This window comes from Rhinopithecus roxellana, chromosome 11 (genome assembly GCF_007565055.1).
Source record: "Rhinopithecus roxellana isolate Shanxi Qingling chromosome 11, ASM756505v1, whole genome shotgun sequence".
NCBI classification, from domain to species: domain Eukaryota; kingdom Metazoa; phylum Chordata; class Mammalia; order Primates; family Cercopithecidae; genus Rhinopithecus; species Rhinopithecus roxellana.
Window position 1 is genome coordinate 133,691,748 of NC_044559.1, and position 24,520 is coordinate 133,716,267.

General features: G+C 51.8%; 1 protein-coding gene and 2 pseudogenes across 5 annotated transcripts in view; all 3 read right to left on the reverse strand.

Moving 5' to 3' along the window:
- Positions 1–10,858: 10,858 nt before the first annotated feature.
- LOC104669935 lies at positions 10,859–13,375 on the reverse strand (annotated as a pseudogene). Its single transcript, XR_749066.2, has one exon. The product of XR_749066.2 is annotated as an uncharacterized LOC104669935 (transcript).
- Positions 10,859–13,671, reverse strand: LOC115900460 (annotated as a pseudogene). Its single transcript, XR_004060141.1, has one exon. The product of XR_004060141.1 is annotated as an uncharacterized LOC115900460 (transcript).
- The window catches only part of CHST3 (carbohydrate sulfotransferase 3), a 50,773-nt gene continuing 37,111 nt past the window's right edge, over positions 10,859–24,520 (reverse strand). For all 3 annotated transcript variants that reach the window (XM_030941345.1, XM_030941343.1, XM_030941344.1), the window contains exons 2-3: positions 18,378–18,624; positions 10,859–17,195 (exon numbers count right to left, since the gene is read on the reverse strand). In XM_030941345.1, the coding sequence (XP_030797205.1) occupies positions 15,902–17,195; positions 18,378–18,517 (1,434 nt within the window). In that variant the 5' untranslated portion in view covers positions 18,518–18,624 and the 3' untranslated portion in view covers positions 10,859–15,901. The remainder of the gene's footprint in view (positions 17,196–18,377; positions 18,625–24,520) is intronic.

Genomic DNA, 24,520 nt, shown 5'->3' on the forward strand with positions numbered 1-24,520 from the left:
GAGGAGAAAATGCAGGAGTTCTGGCAAGTGTGGGCTGAAGGCCTCACAGCAAGTCTGAGAGCGAGCGCCAACCTGGCGGGGAAGAGCTGGTGGGGACAGCTCTCGGGGACTCTGGGTGATCAGAGGATATGGGCAGAGGCCAAGGCTTATCACCTTCCCAATTGCAAAGGTTATATTAATAATTATAACAGTAATTAGTCATGGTGATAACAGTAACGGTAACGGATAACTGTGGGGAACTGCGCCGGGGCAGCACACGGGTTGCATCATGTCACTTAGAGCCTTCCAACACCCTCCGAGCTAGGGTCTTGGCTCTATTATTATTCTCTCCATTTTGTACTTGAAGACTGCAGCTCAGAGAGGTCTCAGCTAACCCAGAATGGAATTGGGATTTGAATTCAGGCAGCCTGACTCCGAAGTCCACGCTCTTAACTGCTATGTGATGACATGAGGAATACATGTTTGTTAAAGAAATTGTTAACAATTCAGATAAAGAAAGGGAAAACCATAAAATACTCACCATCTACTGTCAACACTTTGGTTTCTTTTTTTTTTTTTTTTGAGATGGAGTCTCGCTCTGTCTCGCCCAGGCTGGAGTGCAGTGGCGTGATCTCAGCTCACTGCAAGCTCTGCCTCCCAGGTTCACGCTATTCTCCTGCCTCAGCCTCCTGAGTAGCTGGGACTACAGGCGCCTGCCACCACACCTGGCTAATTTTTTTTTTTTTTTGTATTTTTAATAGAGACGGGATTTCACTGTGTTAGCCAGGATGGTCTTGATCTCCTGACCTCGTGATCCGCCCACCTCAGTCTCCCAAAGAGCTGGGATTACAGGCGTGAGCCACCGCGCCCGGCTGTCAACACTTTGGTTTCTATCTTTCCAGTCATTTCTCTGTGCAGATATATTCACATTAGAGATAATATTTCATCTCACAAAAATGAGGTCATATGGTGCTTGTTGTTTTACAGCCCACTTTTGTCACCTAATGTATCCTAAACATTTTGAATTGTCATGAAAAAAACTGCATGATCATTTTAATGGCTGCAGAGAATCCATCATATGTAACCATAATTGATGTAACCAGCCCCCTGTCATTCAGCACTTGAGCAGTTTTCCAGTTTTTCACTATTATAAACAACATTTAATGTTTAATGACATTAAATATTAGCATTCAGCCACAGTTACTTCCTTACAATAAATTCCTGTAACCGGGCCGGGCACGGTGGCTCACGCCTGTAATACCAGCATTTTGGGAGGCTGAGGTGGGCGGATCACTTGAGGCCGGGAGTTAGAGACCAGCCTGGCCAACAGAGTGAAATCCTGTCTCTACCAAAAAAAAAAAAAAAAAAGAAGGAAAGAAAAAAAAAAAAGAAAAAAATTAGCTGGGCACGGTGGCATGTGCCTGCAGTCCCAGCTATTCAGGAGGCTGAGGCAGGAGAATGGCTTGAACCTGAGAGGTGGAGGTTGCAGTGATCCGAGATCGCCCTGCTGGACTCCAGCCTGGGTGACAGAGTGAGACCTTGTCTCTAAAATAAAATAAAATAAAATAAAATAAAAAATTCCTGTAACTGGATTTGCTGGATTAAAGGGTATGGAGCATGTTAAGATGTTTGATATATGTCACCAAACTGCCCTTCAGAAGTCTCCCATCAGAAGAATGGATGTTTCCCCACACCTTCACCAGCAGTGGGTTTTGTTTTTTTTGAGACGGACTCTCACTCTGTTGCTCAGGCTGGAGTGCAGTGGCATGATCTCGGCTCCCAAAGTGCTGGGACTACAGGCATGAGCCACTAGGCCCAGCTAGGTTTTGCTATTTTTTTTTTTTTTAATATTGCCAGTGTAAGAGGTCACCATTATTTGGGTTTGCCTTTCTTTGATCTCCACTGAGTCTGAGCTTTTTATTCCTGTGTTTATTTTGGGCTTGCATCTGGAGTGGAGCAGGAGACTTTGTCTAGGAGCTCTTCATGTGGTGTTTCCCTGCCTTTGTCAGCATCACTGGCATCAAAAGCCAAATTCTTTTTTTTTTTTTTTTGAGACAGAGTCTCACTCTGTTGCCCAGGCTGGAGTGTAGTGGTGCCATCTTGGCTCACTGCAACCTCCGCTTCCTGGGTTCAAGCAATTCTCCCTGCCTCAATCTCCCGAGTAGCTGGGATTACAGGCGCCCACCACCATGCCCAGCTAATTTTTGTAATTTTTAGTAGAGATGGGGGTTCGCCATGTTGGCCAGGCTGGTCTCGAACTCCTGACCTCAGACGATCTGTCTGCCTTGGCCTCCCAAAGAGCTGAGATTACAGGCGTGAGCCACTGTGCCCGGCCACAATCTTGTCATTTTTGAAACCAACCCAATTATCCCATAGAACTGACGTTTATGGCTTCTTTGGAATAAATATTGAAATGAAACCTCCCAGTCTTGAAACTTGACAAAGTGACATTTGCCTTATCTGAGTTCATTTCTCAGGAAACCAACCATCAGGCCTTCCAGATAGTATCAAGGAATTGAAACTCACCGGATCTGGACAATGACATGCCAGATTTCCTAAGCCATGATTTCCTAAGTCAACGCCTGCCTGTTGTTGACTAACTTCTCTTCCTTATCCCTCCCTAATTCCTGCTTTCCTAGATGTAGTTACATTTCTTCCTTGCTATATAAACCCCTAAGTTTAGTCAGTCAGGGGGATAGAGTTGAGACTGACGTCCCTGGATGCGGTACCCAGTTGAAGCCTTCTTCCCTGGCAACCCTCATTGTCTTAGTGATTGGCTTTCTGTGTTGTGAGCGGCAGGACCTAGCCCGAGCCCCTGTGGTTTCAGTAACAATTTCTGGAAAGGAAAACCATTAGAACTGCCCGTTTTACCCTCTTTACTTCTACCTCTGGCTAGGCTCTTAGCATAACAGTAATCATTTCTTTTTTTTTTTCTTTTTTTTTGAGACGGAGTCTCGCTCTGTCGCCCAGGCTGGAGTGCAGTGGCCGGATCTCAGCTCACTGCAAGCTCCGCCTCCCGGGTTTATGCCATTCTCCTGCCTCAGCCTCCTGAGTAGCTGGGACTACAGGCACCCGCCACCTCACCCGGTTAGTTTTTTGTATTTTTTAGTAGAGACGGGGTTTCACCATGTTAGCCAGGATGGTCTCGATCTCCCGACCTCGTGATCCGCCCGTCTCGGCCTCCCAAAGTGCCAGGATTACAGGCTTGAGCCACCGCGCCCGGCCAACAGTAATCATTTCTGAGTGCTTACTATGCACCAGTCAATTTTCATGCATTAACTTAATACTTACAACAACCCCACGAGGTAGATACCAACTTTATCCCCATTTCACAGATGAGGAAACTGCAGCAAAGACAGGCTGGGTACTTTGCCCTAGGCCACACAGCCATGAAATGGGCAGAGCCAGGACTTGAGACCGGGCAGACTGGCTCCAGATTCCACACTCTTATCTTCCATGCCATACTAACACTAACATTTGCAAAGATGGCACATCACTGTGTATTTAAAAAAACACGGCTGGGTGTGGTGGCTCATGGCTGTCATCTCAGAACTTTGGGAACCCAAGGCAGGAGGATCACTTAAGCCCAGGAGTCTGAGACTAGCGTGGGCAGCATGACAAAACCCCTTCTCTACAAAAAATACAAAAAAATTAGCTGGCTGTGGTGGTGTGCACCTGTAGTCCCAGCTACCCAGGAGGCTGAGGTGGGAGGATTGCTTGAGCCTGGGAAGCTGAGGCTGCAGTGAGCCATGATCATGTCACTGCACTCCAGCCTGGGCAACATAGTGAGACCCTGTCTCAAAAAAAAAAAAAAAAAGTTCTTCCAAATGGTTCTTGAACTTTATGATCATTAATTAATTAATTAATTAATTCATCCAACCACTGATCTTCTGGGTCAGACACAGTGGCAGGCTTTGTGAATGTTGAGGTCAGGAACCGAGGCTTAATCACCCCTCAAAGAGAAAGGGAAAGGCACTGGCATCTAGAAGTAAGACGTCAGCAGCATTCCCCTCTAATGGGCGTCTTGGATTCCTGCTTCCACGAGCAAGTCTTGATACATGTCTTCTCAACCGTTTCCCTGCTCCCCAGCTGAATAGCACACGTGTCAGGAAGTGGTGGGTCAGGCCAAGTGTGAACATGCCACTATTTGGGCTGGTCAGACCCCTCAAGAGCCGGGGCTGGAGGGAGAAGCACTGCAGATGAGCCAATGCTTTGAGTGAACTGATTTAAACCAGCGTCTTCTTGGTCCTAAGCGTCGGTCTCTCCACAGATAGAGACAGAGGCAGAGGGCATTTTTTTTCTGGGAAGAGAAACTGCTTAAATAAATCAACCTCGAGTCAGGGGAAAGAGAATGTTAAAAAACAGAAGTGGAGTGAATGAACACTCCCAAAAGGAATGAGAAAACTCTCCCCTGCTCACTTGTCCAAACTCTGGGAATTGCTCCATGGGGTATCTCAGAGTTGGTCCCTGGAACCTCAGTTCTGGTTTTCAGTATTTGTCCTTTCAGTATTTGTCCAGGTTTACAGCCCGCCTTCCTGGGGCTCATGCTGAGGGACTCATTCTATGTGGCCCTAGGTTCTATTACGAGCTCTACTCGGGCCCCCATTCCAGACTTCAAAGTATTTGTTAATTCAGGCTCACTGTGAATCAGGCATGCTCCATACAGCACCCTACCCTTCCCGTTGATATTATGCCCCATTCTACATGTGAGCCAGCCTAGGCTCAGAGAGGGCAAGTCACGGGTCCAAAGTCACACAGCCAGGACACATTGATGCTATTCAAGCCTGGAGAAGAGCAGACTCAGGGCATACTTTGGAAAGTTTACACCCAGGAGAGGGCTGGTGCTTGCTCTGTATGATCCCAGAGAGAAGCCTGTGATTCTGGCTTGGGTTTCATAGCATGCACACAGTATCTTCACCCATTTGTATTGCTATTAGGTGGGTGCAAAAAAATTGCAGTTTTTTACATTAAAATGATGGCAAAAAAACCATGACTTTTGCACCAACTTAATATAATAAAATACCACAGAGTGGGCAAGTTCTAAACAATAGAAATTTATCTCTCAAGTTCTGGAGGCTGGATGTCCAAGATCAAGGTGCTGCAGGTTTGGTGTCTGGTGAGGGATGTTCTCTGCTTCCTGTCTTATTCCAGCTTCTTCTGGAAGGGACAAGTGCTGTGCTGTCACATGGCAGAGGGCAAAAAGGAGCGATTGCTCGTTTCCTCCAGCCCTTTCATAAGGTTGCTAATTCCATTTTATTTATTTATTTTTTTAAGACAGAGTCGCTCTGTCTCCCAGGCTGAAGTGCAATGGTGTGATCTCGGCTCACTGCAACCTCCACCTCTCAGGCTCAAGCGATTCTCCTGTCTCAGCCTCCCGAGCAGCTGGGATACAGGGGCCCCCACCACACCTGGCTAATTTTTGTATTTTTAGTAAAGATTGGATTTCACCATGCTGGCCAGGCTGGTCTCAAACTCCTGATCTCATGATCTGCCCACCTTGGCCTCCCAAAGTGCTGAGACTAGAGGCGTGAGCCACCGCACCCAGCTGCTAATTCCATTCTTGAAGGCTCTCTCCTCATGATTTACTTTCTAAACGTCTCACCTCTTGATACTATCACATTGGTGATGAAGTTTCAATACATGAATCTTGGGGGACATTCAAACCATAGCACACAGCCCATGGGGTCTTAATACATCGGGTGTGAGGTGTGAGGCAAAGGATAGGACAGGAGGATCTAGGCCTGGAATCTGAGGATGAGTGGCATGGGTTCATGTTCCGACACGGCTGGCCATTTCAGCTCTCTGTACCTCACTCTTCTCTCTCTAAAATAGAATACAGTTGATCAGTCCACACCACTCTGCTTCACTCTGCCTTTCAATGGCTCTCTATAGCTCTTAGGAGCAAGTCAAACCTCTTTTACTTAGTACATTCGGGCCCCAGTTTTCCTCTCCAGCCTCCTGTCTCATCACCGTCTCGGCCAGAGCAAACTGCTTCTTGGTCTCCAAACTTCCCATGTCCCCTTTATCTTCTTTGCACACACAGTGTCCTCTGTCACTCTCTTGAGCTTTCCTGTGTGGGAGAGAATGGAGCAGCATTTGAGCCCAGGCACTGGGCATTGCCATGCTGAACACAGAGACAGCGTACCCAAGGGGTCTGTGTGCCCCACAGAGGAGCATGCCCCACCACGTGCACCGAGGCAGAAATGAGTTGAAAACATTCCAGGGGTGCAGCTCTGGCATGGACTGCATGCAGGCCTGACCCTGTTCACCTCCAGGTGGGCAAAACCAGCGGTCCTCTTCCTCCATGTTTATTCTGGTCACCTGCTCAGGTGGGCGGGAGAAGTCTAGGTAGGTGCCGTGAGAGATGGCCAGGGGGTGCTGAGTTCCATGGTGTGCGGACCAGGAGGTTAGTGCTTAGACCTCATTCCTGAGGTCTAAGCATTAAGAAGCCTAGAGTGCATTTTTTTTTTTTTTTTTTTTTTTTTGTAGAGATGCAGCTACTAGGGAGGCTGAGGCAGGAGAATGGCATGAATCCAGGAGGTGGAGCTTGCAGTGAGCCAAGATCGCGCCACTGCTCTCCAGCCTGGCAACAGAGCAAGACTCTGTCTCAAAAAAAGAAAAAAAAAAAAAAAAAGAAGCCTATAGTGAGTGTTGTCAGGAAAGCCAGCCCAGAACTTAGCATTCCAGGACTTTAAGCCAGGGCTGCAAACCCAAATGCCTATAGTGGCTGGGGAGCTGTCACAGTGAATGGCATGGGAGCCGTGGCCCTCTTGGCCTGACACTTTCTCATGTTGGACAGACATGAATTCACAGAGAAGATATTGTGTTGGAAGTCAAACATCAGTGCAAATGCTATGATACATGGCAATGGGCATTGCTGCCTCAGTAATTGGGGAGATGGGGGATGGGCAGGTGGTGACTCTGCCCTTCTTCTGTTAAAGAGGTTGCTGCCCCCTCTCACCAGAGCCTATTTTTCCTGTGGGAATGAGAGCACCCCAGGGCGTAGATGTTGTCAGACCGTGCCCTCTCCCCTACACCTAACCTTTTACTGTGCTCTGGAAACTTCCAGCCACCTGTATCTTCACCTCTGAGTCTAATGGCTTTTTCCAGAGTTTGGGAATGCTGTTCTGCTGGGGCCAGCGGCTGTGCTGTGAAATTAATACTCTCCTAGAGCAGTCTCGGTCAGAGGCTGACAGGCACTGGTGTAGGAACCTCCAGACTGCCTCCCCTCACCCCGGGGTGGAGTGAGTCCAAGGCAGCGGCTTTACACCGTGGTTCCCAGAGGGATTCGGCTGCAGTTCCCCAGAGTGGCGGCTGGCTCCGTGGCGCAGTTTTGCTGGCTGCCTGCCTCCTCTCCTCCCTTGCCAGACCGTCTGCAGCTCCTAAAGAAACCATTGTGCCTTTGTCCCAGGGTCAGCTGCCGGTGTAACCCAAACCAAGACACCTGATTTTCAAGAGGAGCCAAGTCTGCCTTTTATATAAAATCCCTCCATTTTCGAGTGTTGTCCTCGAATGCCAACTGTTTGTTTTTGAGACAGAGTCTCGCTTTGTCACCCAGGCTGGAGTGCAGTGATGTGATCACAGCTCACTGCAGCCTCAACCTCCTGGGCTTAGGTGATCCTCCCACCTCAGCCTCCCGAGTAGCTAGGACTACAGGTGCGTGCCACCACACCGGGTGAATATTTTGTTTTGTTTCTGTAGAGACATGGTTTCACCATGTTGCCCAGGCTGGTCTCAAACTCCTGGATTCAAGTGATCCGCCTGCCTTGGCCTCCCAGGGTGCTGGGGGTTATAGGTGTGAGCCACTGTGCTGGCCTGCCAGTTGTTAAAAGCAAAAACAAACACGGTGTGAGCCACATATCCATGGGGCAAATTAACCCCATGGTCAAAAGTGTATAGGACTGAGTGTACCTGGGCTTGGCCTGACCCTCTAAACTCTTGGGCACTGTGGCTGTGGTTATCCCCAAGGGTGTACTCTTCAACAACTTGGCTGTCTTCCCCTTTGCATTGGCATGAAATGCATCCCACTGTCACCCTCCCTCCCTTCCTCTCTCCCTTCCTTTCCCAACTTTCCCCTCCCTTCCTTCCTCTTTCATTTTCTTCTTTTTAAGAGGTGGGATCTTGCCATGTTGACTAGGCTGTTCTCAAACTCCTAACCTCAAGCAATCCTCCCATCTCAGCCTCCCGAAGTGCTGGAATTATAGGTGTGGGCCACCAAGCCCGGCCTCTTCCTCCCTTTTTTCGTTCTTTCCTCTTCTCTTCCCTCTCCTTCCTTCCCCTTCCCTCCCTTCCTTCTTTCTCCCCCTTCTAATTTTCTTGGGCAGGCCTCTCCTGCTGGGCACTTACTACCTGCTTCTTCTTCCAATAAACGGCCGGCCCACAGCATTCAGCAAAGGTTTTACTAGCTACCAGAGAATTACACCTCCAGGAAACCTATTTACTGCTGGTAACCTTTGTCCCACTGTTTCAGAAATGGCTCCTTTAAGAGCGATCTCAAACTCCTATTTCTCAGATAAATAGTATCCCGTGGTGTTTATACCTGGCCTGGTTCTCCAGAGTCCCCACACTCTGTGGGGAGTTCCACATCTTTTGGATCATGCCACGGAGACCCCACAGTGTGGGTTGAGTTGAGGAAGCCAAGAACCAGGGAGGTTTGGGGACAGCAAGTTTCAGGGCCTTGAACCCTGGCCCACAGTGCCCCTGAGACTGCTATAATCTCTGAGGGCTCCTCTTACCCTGGCAGCTCGGGGAGGATGGCGTGAAGGGGGATGGGCCTTAAACCCAACCCTGGATGTTTTCTCCCAGCCAACTCACCCACCTCCTAATGTCTGCTTAGGGTGGCTTTTGGTTCTACACACTTCCAGCTGCAGGCTGCTGATAGCTACTATCTGCAGAATGACGGAGTCTTGGCTGGGTGTAGTGTCTCACGCTTATAATCCCAGCACTTTGGGAGGCTGAGGCCAGCAGATTGCTTGAGCTCAGGAGTTCAAGATCAGCCTGGGCAACGTGGTGAGATCGCATCTTTACAAAAAATACAAAAAAGCTAGCAGGTGTGGCACATGCCTGTGGTCCCAGCTACTTGGGAGGCTAAGGCAGGAGGATGGCTAGAGCCTGGGAGGTCTAGGCTGCAGTGAGCTGTGACTGTGTCGCTGCAGTGAGCTGTGACTGTGTCACTGCACTCCCACCTGGGTGACAAAGTCTTAAAAAATAAAGAAGGCCAGAGTCTTGAAAAAGACTGTTGCTTGGGGAAAAAAAAAGTTTTTCACGATAAAAGAATTCCGTAAAAATGGCTCTTTCCAGGAGGTAATCCTTAATGCTGGGTGAGTCAGGAAAGCGGCCTCCCTGGAGCCTGTAACGGCAAGTGTGCACTGTAACTTCGCAAGAGCAATCCTGTGACCACGGTTTCTCCAAACACACTCGGGGACGCCGCTGCAGGCTCCAGGGCTGGGCCAGTGCTGGGCCTGGCAGGGCTCTGTGGGCAATGGCACAGGTCCTTGACCCCCATCCCCTGCTGATCAAACTGCTTTCCAGAGAGTCCCAGCCGACTCTCCCTGTCCCAGAGATCGCACGGGGCACTTGGTTCCTTCCCAGGGTTGAGTAAATTGGGGTGTAGGAAGGAAGACTGAGGATCCCGAAGGGGTCTGGGGGTGGGGGAAAGGGGGAGGAGGAGAGATGGTTCCCACCTGGTGGCTGAGGGGTGGGCGGGTGAGGAGGCGTCCAGGCTTCTCTGCTCTGTGATTAGTGCAATTTGTTTCCCCAGGGGGTCATTTGTGGTAGGAAACACAGCCCAGAAGTTAAACTAACAATATCTAGTCTCCAGAGTAGGGGAGACAGCAATAGCACCTGACTGGGGTGGACAGCTTCTGTTCAGGTTGGGATGACAGGTACCAGCTCAAATACTTTAATGGGCAGGAGGGACCTGGCTTGAGCTTCCCAGGCCTGGACTGGGTGACTGGCAGAGACACAGGTTAAGATTTGGGGAGGGGGCCCATTCCCTCACATTGAGCCTTTCTGAGTCTTCACTCCCTCACTCCAGGAGCCACTGTTCCCAGGCTCAGCCCTCCTCTGCCTCTTCCTGCAGCTGCTGGTCCTGCTACCCCCGTGTCCCGAGACCCACAAAGCCCCACCAGCTCTGGCTTCTGTGTTCCAAAACGAGCTCTCTCCCTTCTCCCCGGGGAACACCCATGCTCTGTAGGCAGCTCTTGGGAGACAAGCAGGGCTGAAATGTAGTAAGAACTGAAGTGGTTATGACAGATGTAACTGCAATTTGAAAGGACTCCATTCAATTTCTTAGCTGAAAGGGTCCTTGGCAATCTTCTCATGTGCTTTTGGAGATTTAGTTGCAGGCCAAATAAATCTGAAATGCTATCTGAACATGTAAAGCAGATCACAACGCACAGTGGCTCTCGTGGAGAGTGTGCCGCCTGCCCTTTCAGCTGACTTTTGAATCCCTAATGGGGCTTTTCGGGAACAATGTGAACAACTGATTATACCTTCATTCTAAAAGGAAACTGGTGTCCAAGTAAAGGCAGTGACTCATGCAAGGTCACACAGCCAGACAGTGGCAAAGCTGGGACTCATCCCCAGGCCCCCGACCGCTGGCCCAATGCACCTGTCTCTGCCCCCAAATACCTGGGTTTTCTCTCTCTCCGCCCAGCGCAGTCCCCACCAGCTCTGCCAGCCTGGTAACGCAAGGAACGTTCATCCTGCCCCATATTCCCCTAGTGCCTTTGATCCTTTGGGAATGGGCAGGGGGATTCTCTGTCCTGCTTCATGCTGGAAGTCACCTCCCTTCCGTTAATTAAAAAAAAAAAATTGTGACCCAATTGCCGCTGAGAACAAATGCGAAGGAAAAGGCAGAGACACGCTGCAGGTTTTTCTCGTTGCATGTTTTCATCTTTAATTAAATAAGTCAAGTAGGCCATCAGGAGATGGGTTCACATTCTATTCTGCAAAGCAGGCCCTGACTGCCAGCGGCTGCCAGCTCTCTGAAGGGCAGCCCCAGCGTTTCCAGGAGACGGCAGATTGTCTGTGGCCATGGCAAGGACATCTGGGATGACAGTGACAGCAGTGGGGCTGGGAGCAATGTGGAACGGCACCAGAGGCTGAGCAGAATGAGCTACATGCTACACGTACACACACGTGGATGCACGTGTACATGCCGTGGCAGTGTATGCTGTGAAGCGAGGTCTCGTACCATGCAGACATGAAATAGCACACAGGGCTGAGGTGTTGGCAGAAAGACAGTGTGCAGGACCTGGGAGGGAGTGGGGGAGCCAGGCAAATTTGGACTAGAATATACAGCCGAGATGGAGACTTCGGGGGTGCCCTGTTCAAACCAATGGCAGAGGACGCAGACCACCTGGGTCATTGTATCCCCCCAGCAAAGTACCTGATCCACAACATGAGCTAGGCCCGTGAGGATGGCACCATGTCTGTAGCCTTGGAAACACGTAACAAATTTGTCCCCCATACAGTTGTGGGGTGCCAAAGGACACGAGACCAAAGGATCTTGAAGCTCTTGAGACATGTGAAGTTGCCAGTTCTGCTTTGTGCTTTTGAGGTAAAGAGCAGCTTCCACTGTCTCTGAAACTGCAGCGAGTTGAGAGGTGGCGCGGCTGCGTTAGGAAGTCCTGGGTCCTCTCCCTTCCATCTGGCTGCGCCTTGTCCTCGAAGCTTCACAAGCAAACCCACCCACTCAGGAGCCCTGGATTTCGGCAGATGGTCCTTCTATCAGCTTGTACAGATCAGTAAGACACACTTGGCTTGTGAGGGTGTCTGCTCCCACCCCACCCCGCTTTCTCTCCCCTTAGCTCTCCTTGCCTCAGGTATCAGCCCTTGAGATCTGGCTTCGCTTTCTGACTTTGGGAATGGGGGTGGGAGGGGACTGCCTTGAGGACACAGCTCTTCAGTCTTCTGCTCCTGTTCTAGCAAGGGACAAGCCCTACAGTCAATTGGTCTCACCATGTTGCCCAGGCTGGTCTCCAACTCCTGGGCTCAAGCAATCCTCCCACCTTGGCCTCCCCAAATGTTGGGATTACAGGCATGAGCCACCGCACCTGGCCTATACGGTCAATAGACCCCAGCATAGGAGAGGATGACCTGGGGCTGGAAGACTTTAGGGTCAGGATGTCTCCTCTACCACCCAGGCCAAGAATCAACCTTCTGGGAAGGACCTCCTGCTGGAGCTCCTTCCATTGCCAGACAGACAGATGACAGACATGGGAGGGAAAGATGTCGTGTGATGACTGGTGCCTCCGTTCTGTGGGGTTTGGTCAGCAGCTGCTCCACTACGCCAGCCTCTGGCAGTACCTCCCAGGCTGAGGGTGCTAGCAGACAGGAAGTAAACTTATTATTAAACATCTCTTTTCTGTTTATTTTCAAGTGCATGTATCGCAGAAGGACAAAAGCCTACATTTGCTTTATGTTTCTAAGCTTTTGGAAAATAAATCGGTGACAACCTGTGGTATGTGTATGACAGAGACAGGCTTCTGTGCACATGTGGGCTTCTCCTTCCCTCTCTACGGGGACCTGGGAATCCTGCCCTCCACTAACTACTCCCAAGGACCCTCTAGGGCCCTTATCCATTCCTCAATTTATGAACAGGCCCCAAGGGGAAGATGGGAACAGGCAGAGCGGGGACAGCCTGTGAGTGCTGGATGCTGCCCTGTCTCACCAAGGCCTGGAATGTTCTGAACCATTTCTATAGGCTGGGCCGCAGAACTCATCAATAAGAAAGAACATGAGTAAACACTCATTGCTGAATAGTCCTCTTGTGCTGGGGAGGCTGGCGGCCAGTGGAGAGAGGCCTCAGCTGCTCCCTCTGTCTCCAGGCAGGTGGGCACTTTGCAGGGGAAGGCTTCTGGCAGACAAGCTGGAACAGAGGAGAAACCAGGGCCGGCCTTGCTGGAAAAGGAGGCCTGGCCCCCAGCGCTTCCATCTTCTTCATCCCAGCTCCAAGCTGAAAATCGTGTCCACGTGGGTGACTCCAACCACATCCACAATGTGTCAAGCCAATAGTCACACCACACTGTCCTTCCCCAAACCCCAGCGGTTCCCAGAGCATCACTGAGTCCCAGGGGAATACATTTCCAGGAAACACCCACGTACTTGTGATCTGTCTCAAACACCCGGGCAGAGGTAATACAGCAGTAAGGGCCCTGATGTGGCATCTCAGATAAACATGAGAGAAACCAAGGGATCTCAGATCTTAAACAACATCCCGGGGCCATCGTGGTGCTGGCACTCCAGCTTATTCTCCTCTGGTGTTCTGAATCGTCTTCTGGTGTCCGTGCATGAACAGAGTGTGAATGGTTTCTACTGTTATTTTCTTTCTTGATTTGGGTACAGCTTTGAGTCCCTGCAGATAATAAGGTATTTTCTGTCTCTTCTTTTCACAAAATAAATAAATAAAGTCAACTTGCAGTGTGCACATTGTCAATGTCCTGAGAAGTCCCAGAGGCCCATTCTTGGTACCATCCTCAGAGAGCGGAGTGGGAGGTCTTGGCCCAGAGTAAGACGGAGGGATAAAGTCTGCTGTCCACAATAGCAGGGCCCCTAGGAAGAGCCTTGGATGGAGGTGGCTGCCCCCTCCCCAGTCCCAGCACCCCCCACCTCCACATGGGGAACAGAGGAGGGAGAGTGGGGAGGCTGGGGAAGAACAGCCAGCACTTCTGAGCCTGCCAGAAACATCCTGGCCCCATGGTCACCTTTTCAGAGCTGGTGTTCCTTTGAACTCCAAATTAGAACCATGTCTCTGCACAACTTACTCTTGGCCTCTAAAACCAAGAGTGTTGGGGTGTTCAGGCAAAATAGCAAAAGAAAAGAAAAGAAAAGAAAAAACCCAAGAGTGGAGAACTCCTTGAATGACTAGAGTCCACAGTAACAGAGACCCAGCAGCTCAAATAGGCTGATGATAACAAATCCCACGAGACGGTTACTGGCCTCACTTTCTCCAATGGTGGCTTCCTGCCAGGACACACTCTTCCCTCCCCCACGGCAATGCTGGACTCAGATTCTGTACTTCCCCGGTGTCCGTATTACTCAACTCAAAATGCAGCCCTCTGGGTTTACAATGGGCCGTATCTGACAGAGAAATTGTCCAGGAAACCAGAAACAGGGCTGGGCAGCCCTCGGCAAACCCTTGCAAGCTCTGGATACTGAGTTCTGCTCCTGGGTTTGAGGTGGGAGTGGGGAAGGGCTTCTACTCTGGGTACACTTGCTGCTTGGTCATGAGGCCTCTGCCCACCCAGGAAACATGTTAGAGCCTGTGAGGGATTTTCAAATCCAGCTTCTTCTCAGGGAGGGGCGAGGGCTGCAAATCTCTGCTGCTCTGGACACCAGGCAAGAACACTGGTGGCTTTGAGATTCATCCCACGTGGGGTTCAAACAGAAAAGCCCATAGGGCACTGTGGCCTGCCACGTGGCCACCTCTCCTCGCTCCTCCTGGGGAAGGCACCTCCTCCTGTCCTCTCCCTCTGCCAGGAGCCAAGTGCTCCCTGCTGGTTTTCCCAGCCTCCCTCAAGCCCTCAGGCCTCCACTGCTTGGGAGAGGCGCTGCTGCAGAAACAAAAGCAAAAACACAGCCACAAAACAAGAAAGACACCAAGCCATAAATAACTTAAACCCCCAAATAAAACACCCCGCACATCCTGCATTGAGCAATACTCTTCCCAGAGCCCTAAGGAGGAATTCCAGGCACTGGCTGTAACCACGGCAACCAGCTGGCCGACCCCTGTCCATGAGGGAGAAGGCCGGAAGGGGTGCATCCTGGCGGGACTTCTCCCCCACGGGTACTCTGTACTTTCCTCTTGGCCCTGACCCAGATGAAGCCTGGCTGGAAATGGAAGGCCCCCGTGAGCCGCCTTTTGCCTCCAGGGACCACAGCCGCTTCTCCCTGCCAGGCCTGAGGCAGCCTTCAAATATGGACATGTTCAGGAGCGAGCCAAGCTGGATGGGGCCTTTGGCTGCACCATTTCAAAACATCCTGCCTGCCAGCCGCAAGGATGTGGATAGGTCAGAGGAGGTAGCCATGAGAACCTAAGGCGGGCAGGGGCTTTGAATGCTGCAGTTCTGAATCCGCCCTTCAGTCCCAAACCTGGCCAGGGAACCGTGTCATGTCATGGCCCTTTAACGCATTTCCTTCCTCTGCCCTGCCCTCGAAATAATCCTACAAATGTAATCACAGGCTCCTCTGAGGTGTGTGATCCAGAAAAACCCTGTAGGCATAAGCAGCGAGGAAGCTTGTCTGCATAGATGTGTGTGCACTTGTGCCTTTGAGGCTTGTCTGTGTGTGGCGTACATGTCTGCATATCTATACGCATGTGTGTGTTTTTCAGCTCTATATGGGGCCCAGATTCATCCAGCCATCCCATTCATGAAAATGCTGAATCGCTCTGTACTGGTTGGTAAACAGCCACTGTCACCTCAAATGAGCCTCAATGCCACCTTTGATACCCAGGGCTGTCCTGGCCCCTCCTCCAAGGACCCACCCAGATTCCAGACTTCACCATCCAGACAAGAAACGGTTAACACCAAATAAAGCAGGAGGTCTGACTGTCACTGGTCAGAGCCTTGCCCCTTCTGGTTGTTAAATATTTGGACTCTGGCCTGCAGGGTCTCCAGGCACAAATGTATGTTTCTCTGAGATCAAAGTTTGCCAACAGGCCCGGGCCTGCCTGGGCCTGCTCAGGAGGCTGCGACCCCTTGGGTCTGGGTGTGATGGCCCTCAAGGGGACCGGGCACTGTCCTGTTCTCCGCGATTAACCCTGGGGCGGCCGCTTTGGCGGAGCACTGGCTGGGGGCCCTACTGCTACAGGAGGCGCTGCCCGCTCACGGCGCTGCGCACCCGCCCTCTGCGGGGGCTGCGGCAGAAAGGCGGGGCAGGCCTTTCACGAGGAGGGGCACACGGGGCCCTGGCACCCCTACGTGACCCAGAAGGTGCCCCGCTCCTCCAGCAGGCTGACTGAGCGGTTGGTGAGGGCGGCGGCGTCCCGCGCCAGTTTGTAGCCGAAGAGACGCATGGCAGGGCCGCAGGCGGCCTGCACCACCTGGGCCAGTTTGAAGGGCATGCTGAAGCGCCACTTCTCGAACTGCTCCGAGGAGTTCTTCTGCGTGGAGTAGATGCCACTGCCGTCGTGGGCCGCCTGCGTGTTCTTCTGGATCCAGTCCTCCACCTGCGGGGTCAGGGGGATGCCGGCGAAGCGGTACATTTCGCGGGCCTTCTGCAGCGGCCCGCGCGCCACGTCCTCATAGCGCACCAGCATGTAGCGGCCCCGCAGCCAGGCAGGCTGCTGCAGCCCCAGCTCTGCAGACAGACGGATGCTCTCGCAGTTGCCCCGCAGCCGCTGCACCTCCTCTTCCCTCAGGCCGTCCTGGCCCTCGTCGTCCAGCCACTTCTTCCAGGTCTTATACTTGCCGGCGAAGGCCACCATGCGTGAGGCCAGCACTGCCCGGGGGTCGCGCACCAGCTGGATGACGCGCAGGTCGAGGCGGGGGTCCTCGGCCAGCGGCCGCAGGAACTCCAGCTGCCGGATGCGCACGGCCTTGAGGGCCATGTGCTCCTTGCGGCGGCAGGCCTCGGCGGCCAGCGTCACGTTGAGGGGGCCGCAGCGGCGGTTCTTGCAGTGGTACTTCTCGAAGACCTTCTTGACGAAGGGCGTGCAGACGGGGTCCTCGCACAGGGAGCGGCTGGAGCCCCGGCGGAACATGAACTCGGTCAGGTGGTCCTCGGGCAGCGGCGTGATGAAGTGCTCCAGCACGTACAGGTCGCACAGGAAGAGCTGCTTGAGCACGTCGCGGTACACCAGGGCCGAGCCCGCGGCGTTGGCGCCCCCCGGCTCGAAGGACACTGTGCGCTCGATGTGCCACAGCGGCTCGAAGAGGTAGAAGATGTTGCCCTGCTGGTTGAAGAATTCGCCCACGAACGAGGAGCCTGTGCGCGTGGTGGCCATGAGCAGCACGTGGCGCCGGGGCCCAGCCACGGCTGGTCTGGGTGGCTCCTCCTTTCCCTCCTCCTCTTCCTCCCCTGCGGCCTCCATGGCTGGCTCCACACCCAGCTGCAAGCTGAGGTTGCGGAGACGGCTCTGCAGCTGGGAGAAGGCTGAATCAAGCTCGCTCAGGGACAATAGAGATGCGTTCTCAGCTAAGACCAGGGCTGGGTCGGTGCTGTTGGCATCTGCCAGAGCTTGGGGGATCTGCTTCAGCTTGTCTGAGACCCTGTGAGGACAAAGAAGATCAGGGTCAGTGCTGACTGGGGACCCCGTCTCTTGGGCAACCCGAAGCAGTCCCCCAAGCAGATCACCAAGATCTGTCTCAGTTGGGTTCCCCAGAAGCAGACTTTGAGGCAAGGATTTGTGTTTAAGTAGTTTATTTGGGACATGATCACAGGAAGAACTGGATAGGGAAGTGAGGCAGGGGAGGAAAGAGGTCCATGACAGATACGCTGCTAGAAGCAGGTGTGGGCATCAGAGGCTCAGTCTGATGGGGATCTGGGGGAACATTTACTCCCTAGTACTTCCGGTTTGCCAGTGTGCTGGTGGAGAGAAAGCTCTCAGGTGCAGAGCTGTAGGGGCTTGCAGTAGAACCCAATAGGCACAAGTTAGAATGGTCCTTGCTCAGTGACCCAAGTGGGGCATTGACAATGTCCACTGTATTGCCCAATCCCTGACCCACCCATCTTGGCTAATGCTTTCTTGCAGGGCTTGAGCCTGGGAGGAGAACAGGCTAAGAAATCTTTCTACATCTAACAGACTCACTGCACATAGCTGTATGCTGCCAATTCAAAGGGGTAAAGGGGCATTCCCAGGGTAGCCTATTTGAGGGACATGCTCCTGGAGTTGAGAAGTACACAGCCTGGCAGCTGCACATGACAGCCCTGCCCATCAGAGTATCCATACTAGGACCTTGCCTTTCCACGGGTTCAATGACATCAAGACTTCTATAGGGGATGTGCAGCTAATGCAAGGTCAGGAAGTAAATTAATAGTAATAGTCACAGCCAGCAAATACTGGACACCAACTATGTGCCAGGCACTGGGCTAAATGCTTTTACATTTTCTCATTTACTCTTTACAACAACGCTGGTCCCATCATTAGCCACATTTTACAGAAGAGGAACTGAAGACTCAGAAATGTGAAGTGTCTTGTCTAACCTTTCACAGTTGTAGAGGGCCAACACGGGGGACTCCAACCCAGGCTGTTTGAGTCCAGAGCCCAAGTCTCGCCCCTGTGCAGTCATGAGGACGTGTGCAGAAGCCACTGCCTGGGACACAGGAGGGGCCTGGGGATGGCTTGTTGAACGAATGCATTTGCAGGTCCACAGAGAGACCTGCAGTTACCTCCCTGTCCCCACCCACCCCACCTTGAAGGGAAGATGAAGACTTGGGCTTGTAACCCTCACCTTGATATGATTTTATTTTCCTTTTCGATGAAGACAAAAACTATCACCACAAAAACCAAGAAAAGAGCGTATTTGCTTCTCATCTTCAGGCTGTGCAGAAAGTCCCGGCAGTCCTGGGGCAAAGTGAGTCCTTTCTCCATGGGGAAACGTGGGGCCCTGGGGGCTCCTCGGGCTGGCCTTGGACACTCAGCTCAGGAGCATCACTCAGTACCTGGCTTGTTGTCTTCAGGTGGGGGACACCCTCATCCTGCGGAGAGACAGGTGGTCAGAACACCCTTGTCTGTACACGAGGAATGCAGAGGACATTTCTCCACCAGACTTTTGAGGATCTCGGCCCTGGTTAGCAGCCAGGACCCCAGACCCACTCTCCAAACAGACTGCGCCCCAGAGAGACTGAAGGTCTCTTTAATAGGTTGTTTAAAATGCTAATGAACCATTGGGTTCATCCATCCCACCTCCATCAGTTTCTCCCTTGACCTCACACATCAAAGGCATGTGCATGGAAAAGAATAACCCTTGTAGCATAAATGTTTATAATAGCAAAAAGAGTGCAAATACCTAAATGAAAATGGTGGAGCATCCAGGTAATGGATTTTTATGTGGCCACAAAGAATAATGAGGTGGATCTATAAATGTGAATGATCCAGAAAATACACGAGAACACACACACACACACACACACACACACACATATACACACACACAAGGTGCAGACCCTGTGCTAATGCAGGACAGGGCTTCCCAACCTCAGCACTGTTGACATTTTCCACCAGATAAGTGGGGATTGTCCTGTGAATTATAGAATGTTTGACAGCATTCTTGGCCTCTTCCCACTAATTGGCAATAATTGTTTGTTTGTTTTTGAGACAGGGTCTCACTGTATTGCCCAGGCTGGAGTGCAGTGGCACGATCATAGTTTACTACAACCTCAACCTCCTAGGCTCAATTGATCCTCCCACCTCAGCCTCCTTAGTCACCACAAGTGCACACCACCACACCCAGCTAATTTTTAAAATTTTTTGTAGAGATGAGGTCTTGCCATGTTGCCCAGCCTAGTCTTGAACTCCTGAGTTCAAGCAATCCACCTGCCTTGGCCTCCCAAAGTGCTAGGATTATAGGCATGAGTCACCATGCCTGGCCCCCACTGTTCATCTGTAACCATCAAGTATCTCCAGACATTGCTAAGTGTCTCCTGGGGTGGGAAGGTGGGGGGTGCCAAATCATCCCAGGTGGAGAACCTCCGAAGTAGCAAGATCCCATTTGGAAACAAATGCCAGGAAAAAAAATATAGATGTGGGATCCAAATGGACTCTGGCTCCAGGAAAATGCAAGGCCTGGTAACAATGGCTGCATCTAGAAGGTGGACAGGTAGGTGGAGAGAGAAGGTGGAGTGAGGCTTATGTTTGCTATGTAACACTGTGCCTTGTTACACATTTTACCACGTGTATGTGTAAATTATAAAAAATTAACGAAAGAAAAAATATCATAGTGCATAAATTCTACCTAAATCCTTAACATGGCCTCAGCCTTCAGGTCTCCACTTTCTAGGCAGCCTTCCCCAGGCTATGTTAGGGCTCCCTACAGCCCCACCACTGTACAAAGATTATCATGAGCACCTGGGACTTTGTCATGAAGCCATAAAGCAACAATTGTTCAATACTGAACATCCCTTCAGTCAGGACGGGGAGTTTGTCTGGGCCCCTCATTATCTCTCAATTCTGGGCCAGGCAAGAGATACACAGTTGGTGAACAACAGATGGATAAAGGAAAAAATGACTCTCAACTAAAATAGTATGTATCATTATTATTATTATTACTTTGAGATGGAGTCTCGCTCTGTCACCCAGGCTGGAGTGCAATGGCACAATCTCAGCTCACTGCAACCTCCACCTCAAGCAATTCTCCTGCCCCAGCCTCCTGAGAAGCTGGGATTACAGGCATGCATCACTGCGCCCAGCTAATTTTTGTATTTTTAGTAGAGACAGAGTTTCACTATGTTGCCCAGGCTGGTCTTGAATTCCTGACCTCAGATGATCCATCCGCCTAGGCGTCCCAAAGTACTGGGATTACAGGTCATTATTATTATCTAAATAAATAATATCTAACAGGGTCTTGCTATATTGCCCAGGCTGGCCTCAAACTCCTAGGCTCAAGCAATCCTCCCTCCTCAACCTCCGGAGTAGCTGGGACTGCAGGTGTGCCACTGCACTTGGCTAAAAAGTTTTTTACGGCTAGAGCAAATACAGGTGCAGAAAGGAGTCTATTCCTATTTTTTTTTTGAGACGGAGTCTCGCTTTGCAACCCAGGCTGGAGCGCAGTGGTGCAATCTCAGCTCACTGCAACCTCCGCCTTCTGGGTTCAAGTGATTCTCATGCCTCAGACTCCTAAGTAGCTGGAATTACAGGTGTGTGCCATCATGCCCGGCTAATTTTTGTATTTTTTGGTAGAGAGAGGGTTTCACCATGTTGGCCAAGTTGGTCTCGAACTCCTTATCTCAGGTGATCCGCTTGCCTCGGTCTCCCAAAGTGCTGGGATTACAGGTGTGAGCCACTTCACCTGGCCTAGGAGAGTCTATTCCTAATTGGAATAGTCCTGCCGTTTCCTCATTTTCCTGGGCCTTTTCTCATGAGCTTATTAAGTTAATATTTTCTGAGCATTTACCGTGTGCTGGCTTCTGGCCTAGGCACTGAAAATATGGTGGTGAACAAGCAGGCATGATCTGTGCCCTCCCGGGGCTTGCACTCTGGTTGGGAGGGTCAACCAATGATACGGGCAGCTGAAGTTTACTGAGGCATGTTTCTCTGTGCTAGGTGCCATGCTAAGCACTTGCACTCATCCAATCCTCAGCAAAGCCCTATGAGGCAGCAACTAGCCCATTTTCCAGGTGAGGAAGCTGAGGTTGAGACAAGTTCACTAACTTACTTAAGGTTCCTCCAGCAGAAGCCTCTGGCCACCCCTCCCAGGTCCAGGTCATTTGAGCTTCTTGGTGTACCTTGGGGACCTTCAGCCTAGCTCCTGTGGTGGGGCTTTCTGGCTGACCATCTCCCTTCCCAGAATGCAAGCTCCCCGAAGTTGGGGGTCGCATCCAGAATGGCACTTGGCACAGACCAGCTGTGCAACAAACAATGGTGAGGCTGGTGCCTGGCAGCTATTGGCATGAATGTGTAGAATGGCCAGTGAGGCTACATCCCCCATGCACCCTGTTTAGCCCGTGGTGGGGTGTGAGGCCACCTGCCCCACTGAGAGGGTGAGAACCACCACTGAGTTTTCGGAGTACGAAGTGTTGATATCCTGACTTTCTGTCCTCTCCACTCTCAGGTTGTCTGGGGCTGATGATGGGAGGGAAGCAGAAGGAGCTGGGGTTAGAAGTACTGGGCTCTAGTCCTTTCTGTGCCTCTACGATGCTGTGCAACCTCGTGTCAGTGACAACCTCTCTGAGCCTGTTTGTAGCATGAAAAGGGCATCCCTGCTGATAAAGGTGCAGTGAGGAATGTATCTGATGCATGGTAAATGCTCATGAAATAGGAGAGGGGTGAGAAGGCAGGTGTGGGTGAGGGAGCTGCCCTAGCTACCCCTCCCTTCTGGGGCTGGCACCTTGGTAAGGTATAGAAGTTGAGGTGCCTAAATGACAAGCCTCTGAACCTTCTCCTTCCCTCCCTTCCACGAGCTATTTCTATTTCTAAGTTGCTGTTCCAGCCTCCTCATCCCCAGAGCAACACAGCGTTCCTAAGATCCTTCCTGACGCTGCCCTAAAAGGAAGAAGCAAAGTTGGACACTCGGACAGGAACCCAGGCAGGCTGCTGGCTCCCTTGCCCTGCCCAGACAGCTGCCCCTCTGTTTAGCTTTGGAAACCTAGCAGGCAGGTGGGCAGGCAGGTAAGAGAGGTTTGGAGCTTCCTAGAGCCAGGAGCAGGGAGAGGGTCATGGTGCCAGGAGGTCACAGGGCCATGAGGGAAGGGGATAGGGCCCAGATGGGGGTTACTCAGCAAAGCCCCATGCAGAACCCACCAGGCAGGAGGCCCCCCGTGAAGGAGGCCCTTTACAAGAAGCAGACCTGTGACACCTGTGACATCAGATGAACTTTTGTATCACTTCTCTCCCACTTTCATGGTGCAAGGGCTAGCCTTGCCTCCCTTGCTTAGTTCATGGGAAGAACCAAAAAATCTCTTCCTCTTTCTCTTGGTCCCTCCTAGCCCCTAGTACTCAATACCTTTCATCCAGCCAGGCACAGTGGTTCATGCCTATAATCCCAGCACTTTGGGAGGCTGAGGCAGGTGGACCTGAGGTCTGGAGTTTGAGACCAGCCTGGCCAACATGGTGAAACCCTGTCTCTACTAAAAATACAAAAATTAGCCAGGTGTGGTGGTGTGCACCTGTAGTCCCAGCTGTTTGGGAGGCTGAGGCAGGAGAACTGCTTGAACCTGAGAGGTGGAGGCTGCAGTGAGCCGAGATCGTGCCATTGTACTGGAGCCTGGGCACTCAGAGTAAAACTGTCTCAAAAACAAAAAACAAAAAACCTTTCATCCCCTCAATGCCCCAGCAAATACATAACAGCCCAAGGAACAGGTGGCATCCCCTGCTTGGGCCCACTGAGGGGGCCAGGGCTGACAGTGAAGCACGCCAGAGGCATGTGCCAGGTCAGTTCTGCTTGAGAGCAGCAGCAGGCAGTGGGACAGCTCCCTTGGCCCAGTTTTGTCCAGCACTCTGCACGTTGACAGCAAACACCAGAGGCAGGAAAAGAGGCACAGTGCTGAGTTCTTTCAGGGCAGCGACCATCTGGTGAGTGCACACTACGTGCCAGGCCCTGGGCAGAACCAGCCCAACCTTCCAGGTGCTGGCTGGGATGTGGACTCCTGTCCCACCTATGACACAGTTCTCAAATCACTCTTCTCCCTCTGTCTCACGTCCTCACCTGCCTGCCACCTCCCAGCTGTCTCATCTGGCTTTTGTCCCCACCCCTCCACCGAATAATGCTCTCGACGGCATCCACAATCTCCTGGGGCCCTAGTGTGGCTGGTGTGGGCTTCTCACCCTCCATGCTGCATCGCCTATTCCCTCCCCGCGGAGGCCCACATTTCTGCTGGCCTCACCACACCCCCTCCTGCTTCCCTGGCTTCCTCAGGCCTGGCCTCCTCTATGGGATCACATGTGGGCACGCTAGCCACCCAGACAGGGGAGCACCTGAGCACCTGATTACAACTGTGCTGCCACCCAGCTTCTCAGCCACATGGAAACTTCTCAGAGGCACAGACAATAAGGCAGCTCCTGTTTCAAACACTCCATGTACTACTTGGTAAAAAAAACAAAAGCCCTGTAAGGGCCTTTGAGATCCAGACCCTGCTCACCCTTCCCACCTCTTCTCCCAACACCCCTACCCCGGCCCTTCCTGCTGCTCCCCACCTGGGGGCTTCTGCATCAGCTGGTCCCTCTGCCAGGGCCCGATCTGCTCTGGCTCGCTCCTTCTAAGCAATCAGGACTCAGCTCAAATGGCCCCCCGCTCTAGAGTCCTTCCCTGACCCCTGACCTAATGTGGGCCACCCCCATCACTTTCCCTCTCGGCACCCTGCTTTACTCCCTTCATAGATGGAAATGTGCTTGCTGATGGCCTCTCATCCCCCAGAACATTGGCTCCGGGAGAGGAGAGCTTCATCTGTCTGCTCTACCCTTGCATCTCCAGTGTGCAGAATTGTACCTGGCACAGAGTGGGTGCTTCATAAATACTTGCTGAATGAATGAATGAACCAATCAATGTCCTTCCCAAAGCATTGAGCCCAGTGCAAGATGCTTCATCGTTCTAAGTTGACAGAAGATGTGAAGAGGAAGAAAAAAAGGCAGTTGCTCCATAGATGAGTGGCCCACGTGTGCACAGGCTGTGAGCAGGAGTGCAGAGGCCACAGGTACATGCCAAGGGTGTGTGCTGAGAACCTGTGCTGGGATCATAGTGTGAACCATGGGCACCGACTGTGGGCAAAACTTCACACTTGGGACTGCACATAACTTTAGTCTCTTGAATTCTTGTTTCCATCCAGCCTTTTACAGCTGTGGGCTAACAAGGGGGAGGGCAGAAAACAGCCTAAGCCGTCCACAGACAAATGTGAGCAAGGGAACGCTGTGGAAAAAGGGGGCTGTGAGCTGAGGCTGGGC